Here is a 26,953-nt window from a genome sequence, read left to right on the forward strand (position 1 = left end):
TTTTTGTTTATTTGTTTGTTTTTGTTTTTTTCTCTTACTGTTCAGACTTCTGTTCCTAAGGACACCTTGCTCCAAAGTGAGAGACTTCTCACTGAACTTACCCTGTGCAAACACCGGAAACAAGACTTAAGTCAGGTTGTAGCCATAAATCATAGACAGTGACTAAAGTAAGCTTTATACCTCCTTGGAGTTTGGAACTGTAGGAAAAATCCTACCTAGTATTTCCACCTATTGCTTAGAAGTTTGTGACAGATTGCTTGATTTATTTCATGAAGGAAAAGGTAGGGAAAGAAGCAAACATATGATAGTCTTTCTGCCATTCACGAGATCTTGATTTTGTTTAGGGAACCAGTCTGTGTTCATGGATGGATTTTATAACCTGAAGAGTGTAAACTTGGTCTGAATCAGTTATTTTCTTCTTAAAACCCCTAGGATTGTGAGGAGGTACCTCCATGGAAGGTAAGGAGAGAAAAGATAGGTTGTACTCTCTACCAGGAGAGCTTGGCTTAAATAGTTTTATATATTGAAAGTATTGAAGATATTTTTTAAGCAGAGAATGAAAATCAGTGGTACCCAATCTTTTATGAAGTGAAACCAATTTTTGTGTTCAGGGATCTATCTGGCTCACAAATACTAGTATAGTTCCTGTTAAAGATGATGAATATCACATGTGATTAGATTATTATGTCATCATTTTCTACATCAAAATAAATTTCTATTTATTAATGATAAGTAGTTCCTTGTGGTTAACCAAATTAAATAGACTAACAAAGGGTATTAGTAATCTCATGGATTAATACATAAATACAATTTTTTAAAAATTAAGATGAATACATCACTAAATGCAATGTTCATTTTAAAAATTTTTCATGTGTTATGTGAATTAGAACAGTAGCTAACAATGCAGTCCTTGACTCTTTTATGGTTTGTGATAAATGACCCAAGTACTTGATATCAGTGAAACCTGCTGGGTCTAGAAATCAATGTCTATGAAACTGTTTGGGTCTGCAAATAAATAATCAACTCTACCTGCTGCATTTAAGTCCTAAAATAAAGTTTAGACTAAACTCAAGCTTTATAAGTGTCATAATTTTATAATTCTCTAAATTCAAGTAATATTTGCTACCATTTTTTATTCCTTCCATTTGTCTTTTTACTTCTCTATTGACAACCCAGGGTGTTTCAAGTTAGACTTTGAAAGTGAAAATCAAATACTTGATTATTCTGGTTTATACCTCACTGTGAGTATTTGCTACCTTTGAGGGAAAAAAAATATTCTTCCCTTTTATGTTAAGGGTATACCAAAGGGACTTTTGTTTGCTTTAATTAGCAAATGTTAAAAATGAAGATTTCAGCCACCATCATAAATTTCTCCTTATATTAAAATAGTCTTTCGTAAAACCGGGATGTTCAACTATCTTAAAACCTATCTAATTTAACTAAAAAATTCATTATCTCTTCATCACATTCTTTTTTTATATATTTAAGGCATGTAACTCATGTCATAATTCAGATGTATTTATTTCAGAATCACCTGCTGTTAGTTTCTCATATTGTGTTAAATGTTCAGATTTTCAATTATAAGTGTACTTTATACATTGGAGATAATTTAGCATGACCAATGGTGATCCTACAATATGTACAATCAGAAAACTGAGAAATTATATTCCATTTATGTATGGTTTATCAAAATGCATAAAAGCATTCTACTGTCATGTATAACTAATTAGAACAAATTATTTAAAAAAAAAGAGGTATAGGGTATACTAAGTAAATAAAGTACTTTCAAAATTGATTCCAGCACCTCAAACAAAACCTAAAATGGCAGCTTCTCTTTTAGTTCTTCAAAGTGAACGGATTATTGTATGAAATAAATTGTCATGAATTCTACATTTTTATTTTTAATGATTACCTTCTTTGCTGAAGGTGGAGGAGGTTAGCATAATTGCAGCTGTACTTTTTCAGAGAATCAAAAATTCCTTATGATTTGAAAAATAAATTTTTAAGTTTTTTTTTTTTTTTTTTTTTTTTTTTTAGTTTTAAAAACATACTGATTCCACGGGAATGGGAAGGAAGTAAATGAAGTAAAATACCAGACAGTCCCAAGGTTTACATTCTTGATATAGGAATAGAATCAGAAAACCTGTTTGTATTGTAAATTTTTCTAGATAAGTGCAATAGACTATTCAGTAAATTTGTTGATTGAATAAGATGTTTTTAGAAATTCAAATGATTTAAATTAATATGGAACTATTTTATTAACAGTAAATGAGAGTTTATTGTTCATGGTGAAACAATTTGCGATAAGTTCATCATTGCTTAAGTCGTAATATTCTTCATATGTGGTTACAGACTTAAATTTTACAAAATTTATTTGTGGCTTTTAAAAAAAAATTAATGAAGTCAGGTTTAAGGAAAAGAATACTGGTAGGCTACTAACTTGCCACAAACATTTTCAATAATACAGGAAATATGTGGCTTGGGAGTTTTTTGTTGTCTTTCTAGGTGTAATTTAAGACCATTCAGCTTTTGGGGCCGAAAGGCTAACCTATATTATATAAGGCCTGTCATAACAACCAAGCATTCTGTTATAATTTCAGGTTTTCTACAATGAAATAAGCTGAAATTCCGTATGAAAAACCTGTAACTGTGGGGAATCTAGTAAGATTTTATCTAATATGTTGAAGTAGTTAGCCATTTTTTAAATTTTGAAAGCTTACAAGGCCTCTTTAATTGCTTTAAAAAAAAAAAAAAAAAGTAGTACCTGCTAGGATCTGCTGAGATAGTCTTCCATGCTCACCTAATTATATGTAAAATATGTGAATTATAAAATCATCATATTTTCAAGCAGGAATGCCTCATTTGAATACTTGGGAAAATAATAGCTTATGATAGTTATTAATAAAATACTAGTTTTTAATTAGAGTTCTGTAATGATACTGTATACAAACTTTATAAATGGAAAGAGCTTATGCTTGGGAGTTAGAAAAATGTATAGTTCAAATGCCAGCTATACTGTTTTATTTAGTTGTGTATATTTGAATAAGGTAAGAGAAATATGAAAAGCAGCTAAACACTGCCTGGTACATAGTATTCTCTTAATAAGTAGATACTGCATCTGAATAACTTTAGTCAAGTTACACTTTAAGTCACATGTACAAATGACTTTAGTGTTCAAAATTCCTATTTTTGTACTCATAATTAGTTTTCATTTTACTTACAATGCTTCAAAGTGACAGTTTTTTTTTTTTTTTTTTTTTTTTTTTTTGCAAGGGGGGGAGGAGTGGTGAGGAGATTGATTCCAGGGTTTCTTTACCATTGAGCTACATCCCCAGTCTTTGTTGTTGTTGTTGTTGTTGTTGTTGTTGGTGGTGGTGGTGGTGGTGGTGGTGGTGTTTTGAGACAGGGTCTCATTTGCTAAGGCTGGCCTCTAATTTGCAATCCTCCTGCCTCATCCTCCCAATAGCTGGGATTACAGGCATGTGCTACCACATCCAGCCACCTTGACAAAAGTTTAAAAGTACAAATCTAATATATGTACTTGTGGTTCTTAACTTTCAATAGTCCTCATTTTCATACATTATGCATTGACACTTCTAACTCTTCTTTTGTATACAGAATTCAGTCTTTTATACTTGTAATTGTCACCTGACTGTACTGCTTGCTGCAATTTCCATAAAGGGCAGAAGTCAGACAGTATGGATCTTATCCTGATCTTTCTACTTCATCACCATTTCTTCATACCAGGGACTCATGTCAGATATCAAAGGCCTACAACTTGCTTATTTTTAAGGGAACAACTATCTTAGAGATAAGTCACTTCAGTCAGCCCAACCTCTGGCGTCCAGTTACCTCCAGCTTTAACTCATCTCTCATCCTGCTGTACCAGTTGGAAATATTGATCAGAAAGTAGACAACTTGTTGAAATTCTTCACAAGGATCACATTTGCTTGTGGGTCACAGCCAAAATAGGTTTCTAACTTTGGTTTGGGACTGGTGGGAAAAAAATCTCTCCCATGCTATCGTAGATATCTTGTGAGTTCTGAAGCTCTGAATTTAAACATTAAAGATTACCCTAAAGTCTGTCCTGGCCTGTGAGGGTACATAAGGAAATAGGGAAAGAGGAAAAAGGGAGAGATGTCTGAGCCTGTTGACTCATTCTTCAGGACTATTGGTGTCCCCTGTTACACACATCTGTGAATGGTCTTATTCGCCTACAGGGTCTCTAAGACCCTTGGAAGGCAACACTTTTAGGTAACCAAATTAGTAATCTCATCATTTTTAACCTGTGTTACTCAGCTTTTTGTCTGACTAAAATACATGACAAGAACAACTTAGGGGAGGAAAAGTTTATTCTGGGATCATAGTTTCGGTGGTTCAGTCTGGGGTTAGCCAAATCCATTGTTCTGGGCCTAGGGAGAGACAGAACATCATGATGGAATGGCATGGCAAAGAAAAGGTCTTAGCTCATGGTAGCCAAGAAGCAGAGAGAAAGAAGGAGAAAGGGACAAGATGTAGTCCAAGGCTACACCGCTCAGTGAACTCCTCCTGTTGGCTATACCTGCCTACAGTTACCACCTAGCAGTTCATTCAAATTAATTCGTCTATCTTGGATCAACTCACTAATGACTTTACAGTTATCATAATCTGATTACATCACCTGTGAAATTCCTACATTGTCTAACACTTGAGCTTTTGGGGGGATACTTCATTTCTAAACCATAATACCATACTTTTTTTTTTTTTAATAATATGTATCGTATTCCATTTTAATTTTTTTTTATTTTACTTATTGTTGCTGGGATTAAACCAAAGGTCTTATTGAACTTTTAAATGTGTAAGAACACCCTATATGCAGAGGAAGGGGAAATTATTTCCAATTAAAACAAAATATAATTCCCCTTCATTGATTCTTTTATTTATTTATTTTTTTAATATTTTTTTAGATGTTGATAGATCTTTATTTTTTTTATTCTTTTATTTATATGTGGTGCTGAGAATCAAACCCAGTGCCTCACACATGCTAGGCAAGTGCTCTACCACTGAGCCACAACTCCAGCCCCTAATTCTTTTATTTTTATTTTTTCCTACAGTGGTGGGGATTGAACCCAGGGTCTTGCACATGCTAGGCAAGCACTCTACCACTGAGCTGCATACCCAGCCCCATTAACATTTCTTACCAGAACCAGTCTTTACCATGATGGTTGCAAAATGATGCTTTTTCCAACACTGGCACTTTTTCTCTACTTACCTTAGCACTGTGGTAAGTAAAAGTCCTTTTGTCTCCCCAATTTACCCATCTGTCTGCCTTTTAGCACTCTGACTATATGGATTCCTGTATTGTTTTTTGCTTCCAGTGGTATATTCTAGTTCTTAACACTTTGGTCTCAGGGTCACTTTAAACTCATCATAGTTGTTGAAAGAACTTTTCCCCCCACCATGGGATATATGTTGATGTTTAGCATATTAAGACTCAAAATGAGAATTTTAAAAGTTTACTAGTTTCTTTAAAAATAGCATTAATATAACAGACATAAAAATTCATAACAAAATATTAGCAAATTGCATACAAAAACATATTAAAAAGATAGTGCACCACAATCAAGTAGGTTTTATCCCAGGGATGCAAGTTTCAACATCCAGAAATCAATAAATGTAATTCACCACATCAACAGACTTAAAGTCAAAAATCATATGATTATTTCAATAGATGCAGAAAAAGCATTTGATAAAATACAGCACCCCTTCATGCTCAAATATTAGAAAAAATAGGGATAGTAGGAACATACCTCAACATTGGAAAGGCTATCTATGCTAAGCCCAAGACCAACATCATTCTAAATGGAGAAAAACTGAAAGCATTCCCCCTAAAAACTGGAACAAGGCAGGGATGCCCTCTTTCACCACTTCTATTTAACATCATCTTTGAAACTCTAGCCAGAGCAATTAGACACACCAAAGAAATTAAAGGGATATGAATAGGAAAGGAAGAACTCAAATTAACACTATTTGCTGATGACATGATTATATATTTAGAGGAGCCGAAAACTTCTAGAACTCATAAATGAATTCAGCAAAGTAGCAGGATATAAAATCAACACTCATAAATCTAATGCATTTTTATTCATAAATGGTGAATCATCTGAAAGAGAAACTAGGAAAACCACCCCATTCACAATAACCTCAAAAAAAATGAAATACTTGGAAATCAATCTAACAAAAGATATGAAAGACCTCTACAATGAGAACTATAGAACACTAAAGAAAGAAATTAAAGAAAACCTTAGAAGGTGGAAAGATCTCCCATGTTTTTGGAGAGGCAGAATTAACATTGTCAAAGTGGCCATACTACCAAAAACACTATACAAATTCAATGCAATCCCAATTAAAATCCCAATGACATACCTCATAGAAATAAAGCAATCGTGAAATTCATTTGGAAGAATAAGAGACTCAGAATAGCTAAAGAAGTCCTTAGCAAGAAGAGCGAAGCAGGTGGTATCACAATATCAAACCTTTAATTATACTACAGAGCAATAGTAACAAAAACAGCATGGTATTGGCACCAAAGTAGACAGGTAGACCAGTGGTACAGAATAGAAGACAGAAAGACAAACCCACATAAATACAGTTATCTCATATTAGACAAAGGTGCCAAAAACCTACAATGGGTTAAAGATAGCCTGTTCAACAAATGGTACTGGGAAAACTGGAAATCCATATGTAGCAAAATGAAACTAAATCACTATCTCTTACCCTTCACAAAACTCAAGTCAAATGGATCAAGAACCTTGGAATTAGACCAGAGACCCTACACCTAATGGAAGAAAAGTAGGTCCAAATCTTCATCATGTCAGCTAAGGCCAGACTTCCTTAACATGACTCCCAAAGTACAAGAATAAAAGCAGGACATCAACAACTGGGATAGATTCAAACTAAAATACTTTTTCTCAACAAAGGAAACAATCAGCAATATGAAGAGAGAGCCTACAGAGTGGGAGAAAATCTTTGCCATACACACTTCAGATAGAGCACTAATTTCCAGAATCTATGAAGAACTCAAAAAACTTTATACCAGTAATACAAATAACACAGTCAATAAATGGGCTAAGGAAATGAACAGACACTTCACAGAAGAAGATCTACAAGCAGTCAACAGATATATGAAAAAAGGTTTAACATCTCTAGTAATAAGAGAAATGCAAATCAAACTACCCTAAGATTCCATCTCACCCCAATTAGAATGGTTATTATCAAGAATACAAGCAACAATAGGTGTTGGTGAGGGTGTAGGGAAAAAGGTACACTCATACATTGCTGGTGGGGTTGCAAATTAGTGCAGCACTCTGGAAAGCAGTGTGGAGATTCCTTAGAAAACTTGGAAAGGAACCCATTTGACCCAGCTATCCCACTCCTTGGCCTACACCCAAAGGACTTAAAATCAGCATACTACAGTGATGTAGCCACATCAGTGTTTATAGCAGCTCAATTCACAATAACTAGATTGTGGAACCAACCTAGATGCCCTTCAATAGATGAATGGATAAAGAAACTGTGGTATATATACACAATGGAATGTTATTTGGCCATAAAGAAGAATAAAATTATGGCATTTGCAAGTAAATGAATGGAGTTGGAGAATATCATGCTAAGTGAAATAAGCCAATCCCAAAAGACCAAAGGCCAAATGATTTCTTTGATAAGCGTATGATGATACATAATGGGAGCTGGTGTGGAGGCAAGAATGAAGGAAGAATGAATTGTAGGAAAATGAGGGATGGGGAGTTGAGGGAACGAAAGATAATAGAATGAGACAAACATCATTACCCTAGGTACATGTATTATTATGCAAACGGTGTGACTCTACTTCATGCACAACCAGAGAAACACAAGTTTTACCCCATTTGTGTACAATGAATCAAAATACAAAAAAATAGCATTAATAAAACCATTATATATTAACATAAAAATATATAGTCTTACCTTAGTATCCCATGGGGAATTGGTTATACTACCTGTTGCAGATACCAAAATTTTCAAATGCCCAAGTCCCATATATAAAATGGTGTAGTATTTGCATATATCCCCCAGCCTCCCATATACTCTAAAGCATTTCTGAATAACCTATAATACCTAATACAATGTAAATGTTATATAAATAGTTGTTATACCATGTTTTTTAGGGAATAATGATAAGAAATAATCCATAAATGTTCAGTACAGATGCAGTCTTTTTAAAAAATATTTTCCATCAGCATCTTGTTGAATCTGTGACCATGAAACTCATGGATGGGGGCGTGGGTGAGGCTAAGTGTATTGTTTATCAGAAATAACTGTTTTCTAAAACAGAAAATTTTAGGGAAAAGTTTACCATTGTTTTATGCTTCTATGAATCTATTCAGTGTTTGGCTTAATAAAAAATGGCTAGATTTTCACTTTCCCATTCAGTATGTTGCTATATTATATGTTATGTAACTTCTGGAAAGTTCCACTGTACATTTTAAGAGTTATTATACTTGATCATTTTAGTGGCTTACCACATTTTGCATTTGCAGTTAATGGTGTAATAAATACTCTTGTGCACATGTATTATCAGTAACAGTCATTCTTAAACATACAAGAGTTTCTACAAATCAGCAAGTAAAAAAACCATTGGAAGATGGTCAAAGGACATGAACAATTCACAGAAAAAAAAGTACAAAGCCTCTTAAAATGAAATGATGCCAGCCTTGTTCACAGAAAGGAAAAATATCTGCAAGTTACCATTTTCAGCCTATTATTTGGCAAAAATTAAAGGGCAAAACTAACCAGGCACAGGGTTACAGGTACGCCCCTGTAATCCCTGTAACTGGGGAGGCTAAGGCAGGAGCATGGCAGACTCAAGGTCAACCTCAGCAACTTAGATCCTGTCTCCAAATAAAACATAAAAATGACTGTGGATATAGCTCAGTGTTAGAAAGCTCTGGGTTCAATCCCCATACCTACCCTCAAAGTTAAAAGTTTAGAGGAAAAATGTATATATTTTTTGAAAATATATATTTGTGGGAGTTAAATTAGTGAAACTTTTATAGACAACCATTCAGAAATAGTTGTCAAAATTACAAATGCATATTCCATTTGACCTAGCAATTCTTTGGGGAATTTAGCTCCTGGATATATTTGCACTGATTTAAAAAGACGTGTGTGTAAGGTTATTCATTGGAGCATGGTTTATAATGGCAAAATATGAGGAACAACTTAAATAGTCATCAATAAGGAGACAAAAAGATTATGATACATCCATTCTGTGTACTATTCCATGTTTATTTAAAATGATGAAAAATTTTAAATGAAGGGAGAAAATAACAAAAAAAGAAAAGGAAAAATTATGAAGAAGCTCTTTTTATACTTATGTGTTAAAAACTCCAAGGTTATTAAGGTGGGGAGAGAAAGCAAGATACAAAGCAATATAATTGTCATCGTATTTGTTTTTGCCCCCCCCCAAAAAAAATATATATGTGTGTGTGTATGTGTGTATGTATGTACTATATATATATACACATATATATATTTGCTTGTACATCTATAAGCTATTCCTGGAAGATTACTTCAGAAACTGATCATTGTGTTTACCACCAGGGGGAAAAACTGAATGACCAAGAGACAGGAGCACTTATATAGCCTATTCAAAAAATAAATAATTTTTAAATTCTTAGGGAAAACATCACAAGACTTGACAATAATATCTACATTCTGAAAATGACACTTAAAATATCAAAAAGTCCTAGGATTTTCCTGACAAGATTCACTCTGATTATTCTTGCAGAAACTTGATCTGAGAATATCTGGGCTTTCTTCCTCTACCAGTGGATTTGGAGTCTTTTATGAACCTTTTTTCCTCTAGAAAGTACATCCTGCTAACTTCAGGGAATTCCTCAAAGCATTTTTTTCTCTCCCCAATATTGCTTCATCTTCTACGTCAGAAATGGACAAAAATGGAGGGATAAAGGCATAGAAAAGACGAGAAGATGTTTTCCCATGGTGGAGTTTTATCTCTCAGAAGAGAGAATTTCTTTGGTGACCAGGATATTAGATGGATCACTGTACTTTACCTCTTCTTCCTCAGACCTTGAAGTTCTGCCTTACTTTGTAAAACTTGTTTTGTATGACGTACCCGGTACATGTTTTTAATTGGCTTGAATTTTCTGTTGATATTCTTTTATTGCCTATTCTTAAAGAAGCAAGCTCTTTGATTTTTGTCATCACATTTAAAATTCAATTGAACAAAAGAAATATTAACACACTTCTACAGGAGCTTATTTTTTCCTTAGAATTTCAGAACGTGTTCAGAAACTGAATGTTGGAGTTTTCTTTCAAAGTTATGGAATAATAACAAATTTCATATTTTCTGTGTGGCAGAAAAAATATATATGTCTAATAAATGTGTGTGTCTATTTGTGTATTTGTAATCTAAAAAGTGTTAATGATAGGATATTTAAGTGCTGGGGTTATGGATGAATTTTTATTTTCTTAACCATTTTCTGTATTTTCCAGATTTTATTCAGTGAATGTTTACAATGTTGAATGACTCTTAGGACTTTTATGTTAAATGGGTTGAGATGTGTTTTGTATATTCTAAAAATACACTAGCGAAAGGAGTGTTTTTTATTTTTCAGAGATAGTTTGTTTTAATTTTCTTAGAAACAATAGTTCCTTTTCTTGTAACTTAGCCCTTATATTTTACTAAGTGAAATGTACTAGGTTTATAGTCGTAACCTTTATAGATATCTTGAAGTCTGGCAGTATAACTTGGTGGTTAAGTCTCCAAGGCTAGAGTCAAAAGATCTATGTTCAAATCCTGACTCCTGTTTGTTAGTAAGTGGCCTGAAGTTAATGAATTAAGCTCTTACGCATCAATCTCTTTATTTATAAAATGAAGTAATAATAGTAACCTCATGAGGTTGTAGAGTTTAAGGGAAATTATTCATACTAAAATTTAGTTCAATGTCATACACATAGTAAACATGCCATAAATATTAGTTATTTTTTAAATCTGGTCATTCCTGGAATTTTAGAACTCTTTCCTCTTCAGATTTAACCTGAGATTGTTGTACATAACAAGATCTTATGAAATGAAGGGTAAACACATCCAAGCAAGACTTTGATATTTATCAACCATTCCATGTCCACAGGAATTTCTTACTGTTTATATTGGTTCCTATGACCTGTAAAACCAGATGTGTTGCTGGGCCTCTCTGGATAGACCAGTGTGGTCTACAGTATGGTTTCCCAAGTACAGTCCACAAGATGATTTCAGGTGATACATGACAACTTTTTAAACTTTTCAACTTCTATTTATGTATATGTGTATAAATATGTAACTAGTGTATACATTGGTATCTTTCAGGATAAGATAAAAGAAAGCATTGAAGAAAAAAGAAAATCTATGAAAAATAATAAGGATATAGTGTTATAAAGTATGGCAAAAATTGCAGATGGTACTAGAATGAGTAATATTTAGGATTTTTTTTTTTTCACCAGGGATTGAACCAGGAGCACTGAACCACTGAGCCACATCCTCAGTCCTTTTTTTTTTTTTTTTTCCATTTTGAGACAGGATCTTGCTAAATTGCTTAGAGACTAAGTTCTCCGGCTGCCTTTGAACTTTGCGATCCTCCTGTCTCTGCCTCCCAAACTGCTGTGCTTACAGGCATATGCCACCACACATGACTTTTTTAACAGAGAAAAGAACACACAAAGTTTATTACATGGCTAAGGCACAGGAATATAAGACTACAGGTTTAAGACTTTGCCTCCTCCCCATATCAGTGTCCAGGGTTTCCATCCTGATCCTGGAAGCTCATAGAACAGTTAAAATTTGTCTTTCATCTCAACCTCTGTCATGCAAATAGGATTCATTCCCAAGAATGAAGTAGTTTTAAAGGTTTTTTTTGGTTTTTTTTTTAAATTTTTTTATTGTAAACAAATGGGATACATGTTGTTTCTGTTTGTACATGGAGTAACGGCATACCATTTGCATAATCATACATTTACATAGGTATGTTGTTTGATTCATTCTGTTATTTTTTCCCCTTATCCTCCCATCCCTCCCACCCCTCTTTTCCCTCTATACAGTCCCTCCTTCCTCCATTCTTGCCCCCTCCCCACCATTATGTGTCATCATCCACTGATCAGCGAGATCATTCGTCCTGTGGTTTTTTGAGATTGGCTTATCTCACTTAGCATGATATTCTCCAATTTCATCCATTTGCCTGCAAATGCCATAATTTTATTATTCTTTATGGCTGAGTAATATTCCATTGTATGTATATACACACATATACACACACACATACATACAATGGAATATATATATATATATATATATATATCTCACAGTTTTTTTATCCCTTCCTCAATTGAAGGGCATCTAGGTTGGTTCCCCAATCTGGCTATTGTGAATTGAGCAGCTGTGAACATTGATGTGGCTATATCTCTGTAGTATGCTGATTTTAGGTCTTTTGGGTATAGGCCAAGGAGTGGGATAGCTGGGTCAAATGGTGGTTCCATTCCAAGTTTTCCAAGGAATCTCCACACTGCTTTCCATTGTGGCTGCACTAATTTGCAACCCCACCAGCAATGTATGAGTGTACCTTTTCCCCCACATCCTTGCCAACACCTATTGTTGCTTGTATTCTTGATAATTACCATTCTAATTGGGGTGAGATGGAATCTTAGGGTACTTTTGATTTGCATTTCTCTTATTACTAAAGATGTTGAAAATTTTTTCATGTTTGTTGATTGCTTGTAGATCTTCTGTGAAGTGTCTGTTCATATCCTCAGCCCATTTGTTGATTGGGTTATTTGTATTCATGGTGTAGAGTTTTTTGAGTTCTTTATAGATTCTGGGAATTAGTATTGTACCTGATGTATGAGTGGCAAAGATTTTCTCCCACTCTGTAGGCTCTCTCTTCGCATTACTGATAGTTTTCTTTGTTGAGAGAAAGCTATTTAGTTTGAATCTGTCCCAGTTATTGATTCTTGTTTTTATTTCTTGAGCTGTTGGGAGTCCTGTTAAGGAAGTCTGATACTAAGACAACAAGTTGAAGATTTAGACCTACTTTTTCTTCTATAAAGTACAGGGTCTCTGGTCTGATTCCAAGGTCCTTGATCCATTGTGAGTTGATTTTTGTACAGGGTGAGAGATAGGGATTTAGTTTCATTCTGTTTTATATGGATTTCTAGTTTTGCCAGCACCATTTGTTGAAGAGGCTATCTTTTTTCCATTGCATATTTTTGGCACCTTTGTCTAGTATGAGAAAATTGTATTTATTTGGGTTTGTGTCCATGTCCTCTATTCTGTACCATTGATCTAACCTGTCTATTTTGGTGCCAATACCATGCCGTTTTTGTTACTATTGCTTTGTAGTATAGTTGAAGTTCTGGTATTGTGATACCCCCTGTTTCATTCTTCCTGGTAAGGATTGCTTTAGCTATTCTGGGTTTCTCATTCTTCCAGATGAATTTCATGATTGCTTGCTCTATTTCTGTAAGGTACGTCATTGGGATTTTAATTGGAATTGCATTGAATCTGTATAGCACTTTTGGTAGTATGACTATTTTGACAATATTAATTCTGCCTATCCAAGAACATGGGAGATCTTTCCATCTTCTAAGGTCTTCCTCAATTTCTTTCTTCCATGTTTTGTAGTTTTCATTGTAGAGATCTTTTACCTCTTTGGTTAGATTGATTTCCACGTATTTTATTTTTTTGAGGCTATTGCAAATGGAGTTGTTTTCCTCATTTCCCTTTCAGATGTTTTGTCACTTGCGTATACAAATGCTTTAGATTTATGCGTGTTGATTTTATAGCCTGCTATTTTGCTGAATTCATTGATGAGGTCTAGAAGTTTTCTGGAGGAGGTTTTTGGATCCTTTAAATGTAGAATCATGTCATCAGCAAATAGTGACAGCTTAAGTTCCTCTTTTCCTATTCATATCCCTTTAATTTCTTTAGTTGTCTAATTGCTCTGGCTAGAGTTTCGAGGACAATGTTTAATAGAAATGGTGAAAGAAGACATCCCTGTCTTGTTCCCGTTTTTAAAGGGAATGGTTTCAGTTTTTCTCCATTAAGAATGATGTTGGCCATGGGATTAGCATAAATAGCCTTTACAATGTTCAGGTATGTTCCTACTATCCCTATTTTTTCTAGTGTTTTGAGCATGAAGGGGTGTTGTATTTTGTCAAACGCTTTTTCTGCCTCAATTGAAATAACCATATGATTCTTATCCTTAAGTCTATCGACATGATGGATTACGTTTATTGATTTACGGATGTTAAACCATCCTTGCATTCCAGGGATGAACCCCACTTGATTGTGGTGCACAATTTTCTTAATATGTTTTTGGATACGGTTTGCCAATATTTTGTTAAGGATCTTTGCATCTATATTCATCAAGGATATTGGTATGAAATTTTCTTTCCTTGATGCGTCTTTGCCTGGTTTGGGTATGAGGGTGATATTAGCTTCATAGAATGAGTTTGGTAGGGTACCCTCCTTTTCTATTTCCTGGAATACTTTGAGAAGTATTGGAATGAGTTCTTCTTTGAAGGTCTTGTAGAACTCGGCTGAGAATTTGTCTGGTCCTGGGCTTTTCTTGGATGGTAGATTTTTAATGGCTTCTTCTATTTCATTGTTTGATATTGATCTGTTTAAATTGTGTATGTCCTCCTGGTTCAGCTTGAGAGGAGCATATGTCTCTAGAAATTTGTCAATGTCTTCGGTAGCTTCTATTTTGTTGGAATACAGATTTTCAAAGTAGCTTCTCATTATGTTCTGTATCTCAGTGGTGTCTGTTGTGATATTTCCTTTTTCATCACAAATTTTAGGAATTTGAGTTTTCTCTCTCCTTCTCTCTGTTAGTGTGGCTAAGGGTTTGTCTCTTTTGTTTACTTTTTCAAAGAACCAACTTTTTGTTTTGTCAATTTTTTGAATTATTTCTTTTGTTTCAATTTCATTGATTTCAGGTCTGAATTTAATTATTTCCTATCTTCTACTACTTTTGCTGTTATTCTGTTCTTCTTTTTCTAGGGCTTAGAGCTGTTATGTTAGGTCATTTAGTTGTTGACTTTTCATTCTTTTCTGGAATGCGCTCCATGCAATGAATTTTCCTCCTAGTACCACTTTCATAGTGTCCCAGAGATTTTGATATGTTGTATGGTCGTTCTCATTGACCTCTAAGAATTCTTTTATCTTCTCCCTGATGTTTTCTGTTATCCAAGTTTCATTCAATAGCATATTATTTAGTCTCCAGGTGTTGGAGTAATTTCTGTTTTTTATTTTGTCATTGATTTCTACTCTCGGTCCATTATGATCTGATAGAACACAAGGCAGTATCTCTATTTTTTTGCATTTCCTAAGGGCTTCTTTGTGGCATAACATATGGTCTATTTTGGAGAAGGTTCCATGTGCTGCCGAGAAGAAAGTGAATCCGCTCATTGATGGATGGAATATTTTATATATGTCTATTAAGTATAGGTTATTGATTGTGTTATTGAGTTCTATGGTTTCTTTGGTTGCTTTTTGTTTGGAAGATTCATCTAGTAGTGACAGTGGTGCATTAAAGTCACCCAGAATTATTGTGTTGTGGTCTATATGATTCCTGAAATTGAGAAGGATATGTTTGATGTACAGGGATGCACCATTGTTTGGGGCATAAATATTTACCATCGTTATGTCTTCCTGATTTATGGTTCCCTTAAGCAGTATGAAATGCCCTTCTTTATCCCTTCTGACTAACTTTGGCTTGAAGTTCACTTTTTCTGATATAAGGATGGAAACCCCCGCTTTTTTACTGAGTCCATATGCGTGGTAGGTTTTTTTCCCATCCTTTCACCTTTAGTCTGTGGATATCTTTTTCTATGAAATGAGTCTCTTGCAGGCAGCATATTGTTGGGTCTTTCTTTTTAATCCAATCTGCCAGTCTTTGTCTTTTGATTGATGAGTTTAGGCCATTAACGTTCAGGGTTATTATTGAGATATGATTTGTATTCCCAGTCATTTGGGCTTATTTTCGGTTTTTAAGCTGGCTTGGTTTCTCCTTTGAGTGGTTTTTCTCTAAGTTAGTTCCTCCCTTTGCTGACCTACATTGTTGTTTTTCATTTCCTCCTCATGGAATATTTTGTTGAGAACATTCTGTAGTGCAGGCTTTCTATTTGTAAATTCTTTTAATTTTTGTTTATCATGGAAGGATTTTATTTCATCTTCAAATCTGAGGGTTAGGTTTGCTGGGTATAGGATTCTTGGTTGGCAACCATTTTCTTTTAGGGCTTGAAATACAATTGTTCCAGGCCCTTCTAGCTTTTAGAGTCTGGGTTGAGAAGTCGACTGCTATCTGTATTGGTTTCCCCCTATATGTAATCTGATGCTTTTCTCTCGTGGCCTTCAAAATCCTATCTTTATTTTGAATGTTAGGCATTTTCATTATAATGTGCCTTTGGTGTGGATCTGTTGTGATTTTGTGCATTTGGTGTTCTGTAAGCCTCTTGTATTCGATTTTCCATTTCATTCTTCAGGTTTGGGAAATTTTCTGATATTATTTCATTGAATAGGTTGTTCATTCGTTTGGTTTGTATCTCTGTGCCTTTCTTAATCCCAACAATTCTTAAATTTGGTCTTTTCATGATGTCCCATAGTTCTTGGAGATTCTGTTCTCTGTTTAGACAACTTTATTTTCAAGATTAAATATTTTGTCTTCATTGTCTGAGGTTCTGTCTTCCAAGTGGTCTAGTCTTTTGGTGATGCTTTCCATTGAGTTTTTTATTTGGTTTATTGTTTCCTTCATTTCAAGGGTTTCAATTTGTTTTTTTTGGGGGGAGGGGGGAATCTCTATCTCTTTGTTGAAATGATCTTTTGCTTCCTGCAGGTGCTCTTTCAACTGCTTGTTGGTATTATCATTCATTGCCTGCATTTGCTCTCTTATCTCATCCTTTGCTTTGTGAATCATCCTAATTATGTATAATATGAAGTCCTTTTCTGACCTTTCTTCTACCATACTGTTATTGGATTCTATTCATATAGAATCTAGATTTGTTTGGATCATTTTCTTCCCTTGTTTTTTCATGTTGTTCATGGTTTTTTTTTTTCATGTTTCATGTATTTTCCCCTCTAGCAGTGCAGATCTGGGGTATTGCAGATTTCCCCCTATAGGCTTATAGTGGCCCTATCGGTTTCCAAAACTTTTTCTGACAATGAGCTTCAAGTCTCCTGCAGGCATCTCAGGATCGGATTTGCCCCACCTAAAGATCGGAGCTACAACTTCCAGGATTATCCAAGATGACTGCTGTGGCTTCCAAATGTGTTGGCAAATGGGGAGCTGCAGCTCGGGGTGTGGATGTGGTCGGCTGGAGGTCCTGGAGGCAGAATGCGGTTGGTCAGGCAGGTGTCCTGGAGGTCAGGTTTGTTTGGTGTGGTTGCGGGATCCTGGAGGCCAGGTGCAATCAGTTGATGTGAGGGCCCCAGAGGCAGGGAGTGATCAGTCGAGCTGAGGCATACTGGAGACGGGACTCAGTCAGTCTGGCCAGGGGTCCTACAGGGCCTGGCTGTTGTCTCGAAATGGCGGCAGCCATGCGTAACCAAACCTGCAGGTATGTGGCAGAGAACTTTCAGGCAACAGCAGGCAGCTGGCACTCCACTGGCGGTGTGCGGTCAGTCTACTGGCAACTGTCGGACGTTTGGGAGGTGAACCTCGGGTGGTGGGTGATGGGTAGGTGAAAGGCAGGCGCTGGACAGGCAAGAGGTAGGCAAATGGCAGATGATAGATGCCTGACAGTGAACAATCTGCACTCAAAATAAGCGTCAATATGCTGGCAGACTGCAGGTGATCACAGTAGACAAATGGGGTAAACAGTAGGGGATCGATAAGCTGCAAAAACTGCCTCACCAAGAAACAGATATCCTCTGCTTGAAACTGGAGTTACAGAGCGACAAGGAACACAGCCTCCCTCTAATCCGCCATCTTGGATCTTGGAATTCAGTTTTAAAGGTTTTGAGGGGAAAAAAATGTATGATTATAAAGAATTCATCTAATAAACTCATAATTTTATATTTTTAAAGACATATACTTTTACAAGCACATCTTTGATGTCAACTATATGTAAACAAAGATTTATCAGTGATTTATCAGTGATTATCAAGGGATTAAATAAGCTCATGAATTACTCTTCCTGTCTTTTCATTTATATACAGATCGGTTTGATTTTTGATTTTTAAAATTCATGGGAGACCTTAAATGAATTTATAGGCCTAAAAATAGGAATGAAAAGTTGATTCTTGTATCCCAGATATACAGAGAGCATGTGGCTTTCTTTTTGATTTGGTAGTTGTGTATGGACAGCATGCCTTTATTTTACTTGTTTATTTTTGTGCAGTGCTAAGGGTGGAACCCAGTGCCTCACACGTGCTAGGCAAACGCTCTGCCACTGAGCTACAGCCTCGCCCAACATGTGTTCTTCAGTGGTGCTTCTGGGAGTTGCAGACCTCTATCGTCTCCATGTGTGCTAAACTCTGTTCGAGGTTCACTTAAGAGCTTATAGGGCTGGGGAGATAGCTCAGTTGGTAGAGTGCTTGCCTCGAAAGCACAAGGCCCTGAGTTCGATCCCCAGTACCGCAAAAAATAAATAAATAAATAAATAAAGAGCTTATAGACTACACACATATGTACTTTCAGAATCCCTTTTACTATCATTTTTTTTGTTTTAGACAATTATTATCCTTTCTTTAATGATTATTGTTAAAAGAACATACTTATATCTGGGTATTTGGGTAAGTACTATATGAAGACATAGTTACTATAAAGTAAAGTTTAAAAACTGATATGTAAGTATACTTTATAATAACTATTGATATGGTATATTTATGTATAAATATAAAAACAGCATTTTAGTGAAAATACATTTATGTATATTGTGCCTCTACTATGACATAGAAATGTAGCTGTCATTGTTAATATTCTTCTTTTACTCTAAACCTTTTCCCTATAACTTAGGGACATTTACTACCAGTCCCCTGCCCTATGTAAATTTATTGGGTAAAATAAGGAAAAGATAACTCCTCTTCATAAGCCTTAAGGAACTTTAGTGTTAGGATTCAATTAGACTAGTTAAATGAGTTCATAATGAAATGCAGAATCTTCTTGGCCACATACTTCAGGGTTATTGGCCATTAATGACTTGTCTATGAAATCCTAGCCTTTGACGTACTCTTACCAAAACAGGAAATAACAACCAGCCATTCGGTCTTCTCAGGCTATCCTTGTGCCTTTATCCTACACATTCACTCCCAGGAGCCCTTGCCCACCAATGAAGGAATTTCTAGTTAGTAAAATTGAGGGAAGTATACAAGAGTGTTTTGCAGGCAACAATGTCAGCTTCTTAATTATGTTGCCCATTCTCTTTAGTATGGTGTAAGACTAGCTGAGGAGGGTTAAAGAAAGGAGTGTTCTGTAAGGTCCAGATTTCTATCCATGACTGGTCTAATCACTGTTAAGCCATGCTGCTCTCTTTATCATTACTCACCAATGTCTTCTGTCTCAGGTCACATTCCCTGGAGTACAGAAGCATGCTTGTTAACTGCTGGAAATAGAAAGCCTACCTAGTTTCCCTAGCTCAGAGATTCAATGACAGACAAACATATTTTGAAGCTACCATCTTGGCAAAGCAGCTTTGAAGGATGTAATCAAGACTTTCTGAAAATAGAAGAAAATGACAAATAGTTTTATACCTTCTGTATGAACTTAAAATATGTTTCTAATCAACTCTTTATTTTTGAGAAATATAAGTAGTAGGCATTTCTCATCCCATTCTTGTTTCCTCTACCTTTTTCTTTACTGTTCTCTCTGCTTGCCTGTTTCTACATTTCTGCCATTCCATTATACATGTTGTTCTCTCACCTGAAGCACCATACCTGAGGCTCACCAGCTTTTGTCCCTCTTTCATTACATTCCCTTGAGAGTTAATAATTCAGATAGGCCACAGAACCCATTCAAGGACTTCATTCCATTGGGTGTTTTCAATATTACTGTGGGGACAGAATAGCACCAAGTTCTCGTGGTCTGTCATGGGCAATCACAGCAACTGTTGGCACCTCTGATACATATACTTGTACGTTTAAAAGCATCAAACATACTAAAATGCTTTTATTAGTCATTAGTGTCCTGAAGGATTGATTGCTCTTTTTCTTTGCATGAAATCTAGATTTATTCTACCAAAATTAATTTTATATACTATGGTAGACTATTTTAAAATTTTGCTGTTTAGTGATTGTCTTTTCTAACATATAGATCTAAATAGAATCTATTCTTTTTCCTTCTGATTTAATTCTTTTACCATATGAATGGTGTGCAGTATCAAAAGAGAAAACATTACTTATAATAACTACTATGTCGTGTTCATTTAAAAATGTATTAATCCTTTTGTCTTATAGGACAAACTATTCGAGAGAAAAGAATCGTAGAAGCAGCAAATAAAAACGCAACAGACTATGAAGTGGGGGATATCCCAACAGAATGGGAAGGTAAGATTCTGCTTTTAGTGGAATTATCCGGGAGACAAATTATTTAACAGTATACAAAATTAATAACAGCATATATAATTGCATACGTCTCTTTGAAAAAGCTTTCACATCCTGAATCCATCAAACTTTTTTTTTTTTTAACTTTGCATTTCTTTAAAACTTGTGAATTTGACAAACTTTGGAATGGGAGCACATGCATAACAAAAAGAACTACGAAGCATTGGCAGAGCTGGGACTAAAGTGAGGCAAGCAAAGCTCCACATGTGCAAGGTTAAGGAGACACCCACCCTACACTTGGACAGCCCTGGAATTCGAAGCCTGTTTCTGGCATTCACTACTTACATGAACTTGAGAAAGTAACATTCTTTTCAGTCTTAGTTTTCTCTTTTATAAGTTGTGGCAAATACTTGGCTATAGATACCATTTGGGATATTTATTCAAGGCACAATGACCCTGTTAGCTGACCTCCCCTGTTTGGACAAGGATGGATAGTTGATCCCTATCTTTGCACTTTGAAATTAAGTAAAAGATCAAAGGGATGTAAAGCAGAAGCAGCTCGTCTCTCTTTGTGGCTGGGGCAGTAACATATGAACTTGGCAGCTTGAGAGTAGCTATGTTCGATCTACCATTAAAGTTTTACTGTAGAAAAAGCTGATCAACAGAGAAGAGAACTGAAACTACTTTACAAGAGAAAAACATAAGAGACCAAGAATATTTCCTAGGTTTCCAACAGCTTTCCAGTTTCCAGTTATATTTCTTTCTTAATGAAGTTTAGCTGCAAATCTGAGTTCTAAATAGCACCTTATATCTTCAATGTATATTTCCCCTTTTTACTTACCATTTCCTTCCATAGTGCCTGAAACATGGTAAGGCACATAGTAAGTGCTCAATAAGTAATTTATTGAGTACATGAAATCTAGCCTATGTTAGCCTTTGTTATTTGCCACTAAAAGAACCTTAACTGAAGCACCAATGCCTAACTTATTTTTTTTTATTGTAAACAAATGAGGTACAACTTGTTTCTCTGTTTGTACATGAAGTAGAGGCAAACTATTTGTGTAATCTTACATTTACATAGGGTAATGGTGTTTGATTCATTGTTATTTTTTTTTCTTTTCCCTTCCCCCCCACCACTCCACCCCTCTTTTCCCTCTGTACAATCCCTCCTTCCTCCATTCTTGCCTCCCTCCCACCCCCCATTATGTGTCATCATCCACTTATCAGCGAGATCATTCATCCTTTGGTTTTTTGAAATTGGCTTATCTCACTTAGCATGATATTCTCCACTTTCATCCATTTGCCTGCAAATGCCATAATTTTATTATTCTTTATGGCTGAGTAATATTCCATTGTATATATATATACACCACAGTTTCTTTATCCATTCATCAATTGAGGGGCATCTAGGTTGGTTCCCCAATCTGGCTATTGTGAATTGAGCAGCTATGAATATTGATGTGGCTACATCTCTGTAGTATGCTGATTTTAAGTCCTTTGGGTATAGGCCGAGGAGTGGGATAGCTGGGTCAACTGGTGGGTCCATTCCAAGTTTTCCACGGAATCTCCATACTGCTTTCCAGAGTGGCTGCACTAATTTGCAACCCTACCAGCAACATATGAGTGTACCTTTTTCCCCACATCCTTGCCAACACCTATTGTTGCTTGTATTCTTGATAATCACCATTCTAATTGGGGTGAGATGGAATCTTAGGGTAGTTTTGATTTGCATTTCTTTATTACTAGAGATGTTGAACATTTTTTTATATATCTGTTGATTGCTTGTAGATCTTCTTCTGTGAAGTGTCTGTTCATTTCCTTAACCCGTTTGTTGATTGGGTTGTTTGTATTCTTGGTGTAGAGTTTTTTGAGTTCTTTATATATTCTGGAAATTAGTGCTCTATCTGATGTATGAGTGGCAAAAATTTTCTCCCACTCCGTAGGCTCTCTCTTCACATTGCTGATAGTTTCCTTTGCTGAGAGAAAGTTTTTAGTTTGGATCTACCCAGTTATTGATTCTTGCTTTTATTTCTTGTGCTTTGGGAGTCCTGTTAAGGAAGTCTGATCCTAAGCCAACATGTTGAAGATTTGGACCTACTTTTTCTTCTATAAAGTGCAGGGTCTCTGGTCTGATTCCAAGATCCTTGATCCATTTTGAGTTGAGTTTTGTGCAGGGTGAGAGATAGGCGTTTAGTTTTATTCTGCTGCATATGGATTTCCAGTTTTGCCAGCACCATTTGTTGAAGAGACTGTCTTTTCTCCATTGCATATTTTTGGCCCCTTTGTCTAGTATGAGAGAACTGTATTTATTAGGGTTTCTGTCTGTGTCCTCTATTCTGTACCATTGATCTACCTGTCTATTTTGGTGCCAATACCATGTCGTTTTTGTTACTATTGCTTTGTAGTATAGTTGAAGTTCTGGTATTGTGATACCCCCTGCTTTACTCTTCCTGCTAAGGATTGCTTTAGCTATTCTGGGTTTCTCATTCTTCCAGATGAATTTCATGATTGCTTGCTCTATTTCTGTAAGGTACATCATTGGGATTTTAATTGGAATTGCATTGAATCTGTATAGCACTTTTGGTAGTGTAGCCATTTTGACAATATTAATTCTGCCCATCCAAGAACTTTGGAGATCTTTCCATCTTCTAAGGTTTTCTTTAATTTCTTTCTTTAGTGTTCTGTAGTTCTCATTGTAGAGGTCTTTCACCTCTTTTGTGAGATTGATTCCCAAGTATTTTATTTTTTTCGATGCTATTGTGAATGGGGTAGTTTTCCTAACTTCTCTTTCTGAGGATTCATCACTTATGAATAAAAATGCATTACATTAATGAGCATTGATCTTGTATCCTGCTACTTTACTGAATACACTTATGAGTTCTAAAAGTTTTCTGGTGGAATTTCCAGGTTCCTCTAAATATATAATCATGTCATCAGGAAATAGGGATAGTTTGAGTTCTTCTTTTCCTATTCGTATCCCTTTAATTTCTTTGGTCTGTCTAATTGCTCTGGCTAGAGTTTCAAGGACAATGTTGAATAGAAGTGGTGAAAGAGGGCATCCCTGCCTTGTTCCAGTTTTTAGGCGGAATGCTTTCAGTTTTTCACCATGTAGAATGATATTAGCCATGGGCTTAGCATAGATGGCCTTTACAATGTTAAGGAATGTTCCCACTATCCCTATTTTTTCTTTTTCTAGTGTTTTGAGGATGAAGGGTGCTATATTTTATCAAATGCTTTTTCTGCATCTATCAAAATAATCATATGATTCTTGACTTTAAGTCTGTTGATATGGTGAATGACATTTATTGATTTCCGGATGTTGAACCAACCTTGTATCCCTGGGATAAAACTCACTTGATTGTGGTGCAGTATCTTTTTAATATATTTTTTGTATGCGATTTGCTAAAATTTTGGTAAGAATTTTTTTGTCGATGTTCATTAAGGATATTGAAATTTTCTTTCCTCGATGTGTCTCTGTCTGGTTTAGGTATCAGGGTGATACTGGCTTCATAGAATGAGTTTGGAAGGGTTCCCCCTCTTCTATTTCATGGAATACTTTGAGGAGTATTGGAATGAGCTCTTCTTTAAAGGTTTTATAAGAACTCAGCTGAGAACCCATCTGGTCCCGGACTTTTCTTTGTTGGTAGGCTTTTGATGACCTCTTCTATTTCATTGCTTGAAATTTATTTATTTAAGTTGTATATGTCCTCCTCGTTCAGTTTAGGTAATTCATATGTCTCTAGAAACTTGTTGATGTCTTCGAGGTTTTCTGTTTTGTTGGAGTATAGATTTTCAAAATAGCTTCTAATTGTTTTGTATTTCAGTTGTGTCTGTTGTGATATTTCCTTGTTCATTCTGAATTTTAGTAATTTGAGTTTTCTCTCTCCTTCTCTTTGTTAGTGTGGCTAAGGGTTTATCAATTTTGTTTATTTTTTTCAAAGAACCAACTATTTATTTTGTCAATTTTTTCAATTGTTTCTTTTGTTTCAATGTCATTGATTTCAGTTCTGATTTTGACTATTTCCTGTCTTCTACTACTTTTGGTGTTGCTCTGTTCTTTTTCTAGGGCTTTCAGCTGTAGTATTAGGTCGTTTATTTGTTGATTTTTTTCTTCTTTTATTGAATGTGCTCCATGAAATAAATTTTCCTTCAAGTACTTCTTTCATAGTGTCCCAGAGATTTTGATATGATGTATCTTTGTTCTCATTTACTTCTAAGAATTTTTTAATCTCCTTCCTAATATCTTCTCTTATCCATTCATCATTCAATAGTGTATTATTTAATCTCCAGGTATTGGAGTAGTTTCTGTTTCTTATTCTGTCATTTATTTCTAGTTTCAATCCATTATGATCTGATAGAATACAAGGTAGTATCTCTGACTTCTTGTATTTGTAACAGTGACTTTGTGGCATAATATATGGTCTACTTTAGAGAAGGATCCATGTGCTGCTGAGAAGAAAGTGTATTCGTTCTTTGTTGGATGATATATTCTATATATGTCCATTAAGTCTAAATTATTGATTGTGTTGTTGAGATCTGTGGTTTCTTTGTTCAATTATTGTTTGGAAGACCTGTCCAGTGGTGAGAGAGGTGTGTTAAAATCACCTAGTATTATTGTGTGGTGGTCTATTTGATTCCTGGAATTGAGAAGGATTTGTTTGATGTATATGGATGGGCCACTGTTTGGGGCATATATATTTATGATTGTTGTGTCTTGCTGATTTATGCTTCCCTTAAGCATTATGAAATGTCCTTCTTTATCTCTTCTGACTGACTTTGGCTAGAAGTCCACATTATCTGATATAAGGATGGATACTCCGGCTTTTTTGCTGAGTCCAGGTGCATAGTACGTTTTTCCCATCCTTTCACCTTTAGTCTGTGGGTATCTCTTTCTGTGAGATGAGTCTCTTGCAGGCAGCATATTGTTGAATCTTTCTTTTTAATCCAATCTGCCAGTCTATGTCTTTTGATTGATGAGTTCAGGTCATTAACATTCAGGGTTATTATTGAGATATGATTTGTATTCCTGGTCATTTGGTTCATTTTTTTTTTTTTTGACATGACTTGGTTTCTCCTTTATTTGGCTGTTCCTTTAGGGTAGTTCCTCCCTTTGCTGATTTACATCATTGTTTTTCATTTCTTCCTCAAGGAATATTTTGCTGAGCATGTTCTGTAGTGCCGGCTTTCTTCTTTATAAATTCTTTTAGCTTTTGTTTATCATGGACGGATTTTATTTTGTCATCAAATCTGAAGGTAAGCTTTGCTGGGTATAAGATTCTTGGTTGGCATCCATTTTTTTTCAGGGCTTGATAAATGTTGTTCCAGGCCCTTCTAGCTTTTAGAGTCTGTATTGAAAAATCTGCTGGTATTCTTATTGGTTTCCCCCTGAATGTAATTTGGTTCTTTTCTCTCACAACCTTTAAAATTCTCTCTTTATTTTGTGTGTTAGGTATTTTCATAATAATGTGCCTTGGTGTGGGTCTGTTGTAATTTTGTGTATTTGGAGTCCTATAAGCCTCTTGTACTTGATTTTCCATTTCATTCTTCAGATTTGGGAAATTTTCTGATATTATTTCACTGAATGGATTGTTCATTCCTTTGATCTGTTTCTCTGTGCCTTCCTTAATCCCAATAATTCTTAAATTTGGCCTTTTCATGATATCCCATAGTTCTTGGAGATTCTGTTCATGATTTCTTACCATCTTCTCTGTTTGGTCAACTTTGATTTCAAGGTTAAATATTTTTTCTTCAATATCTGAGGTTCTGTCTTCTAGGTGTTCTATCCTATTGGTTATGCTTTCTATAGAGTTCTTAATTTGGTTTATTGTTTCCTTCATTTCAAGAATTTCTGGGTTTTTTTTTTTTTCAGTATCTCTAACTCTATCGAAATGATCTTTTGCTTCCTGTATTTGCTCTTTTAACTGTTGATTGGTGCGATCATTCAAAGCCTGCATTTACTCTTTCATCTCATCGTTTGCTTCTCTGATCATTTTAATTATGTACATTTTGAACTCCCTTTCTGACATTTCTTCTGCCATACTGTCATTGGATATTATTGATGTAGCATCTAGATTTGTTTGGGACATTTTCTTCCCTTGTTTTCTTGTAGATTTCCTCTGTTGAGTTATAGTGTCCCTGTAGATTTCCAGTAACTCACCTCCTAGCCTTCAGTAGCCTGAAGTCTTGGAGGAACTTGATAATGCAGTGCTCCACAAGGAAGCTGCCCCTCTAGGGGTGGTGGCCTGCAGGTGGGGTATATTCCCTGTTAGTGGGCAGAGGTGCCTGCACTTGTTGACCAATAGTCAACCAATGGGGGACTAGACTGAGGGCTGGGGCTTGGCTGGTCTGGGCCTTTTTCTCTTTTTCTACTCCTGGTGGGAAAGCTGCACCCGGCTTGGAAGACTC

The 26,953-nt window shown here is 35.5% G+C and overlaps 1 protein-coding gene across 1 annotated transcript in view; it reads left to right on the forward strand.

The window, feature by feature from the left end:
- Ndufaf2 (NADH:ubiquinone oxidoreductase complex assembly factor 2) overlaps positions 1–26,953 on the forward strand; it is a 195,002-nt gene that overhangs the window by 102,712 nt on the left and 65,337 nt on the right. Inside the window, exon 2 of the mRNA XM_047555118.1 lies at positions 20,462–20,551. Within this exon, the coding sequence (XP_047411074.1) occupies positions 20,462–20,551 (90 nt within the window). The remainder of the gene's footprint in view (positions 1–20,461; positions 20,552–26,953) is intronic.

The sequence above is a fragment of the Sciurus carolinensis genome, chromosome 6, assembly GCF_902686445.1.
Source record: "Sciurus carolinensis chromosome 6, mSciCar1.2, whole genome shotgun sequence".
Lineage (NCBI taxonomy): Eukaryota > Metazoa > Chordata > Mammalia > Rodentia > Sciuridae > Sciurus > Sciurus carolinensis.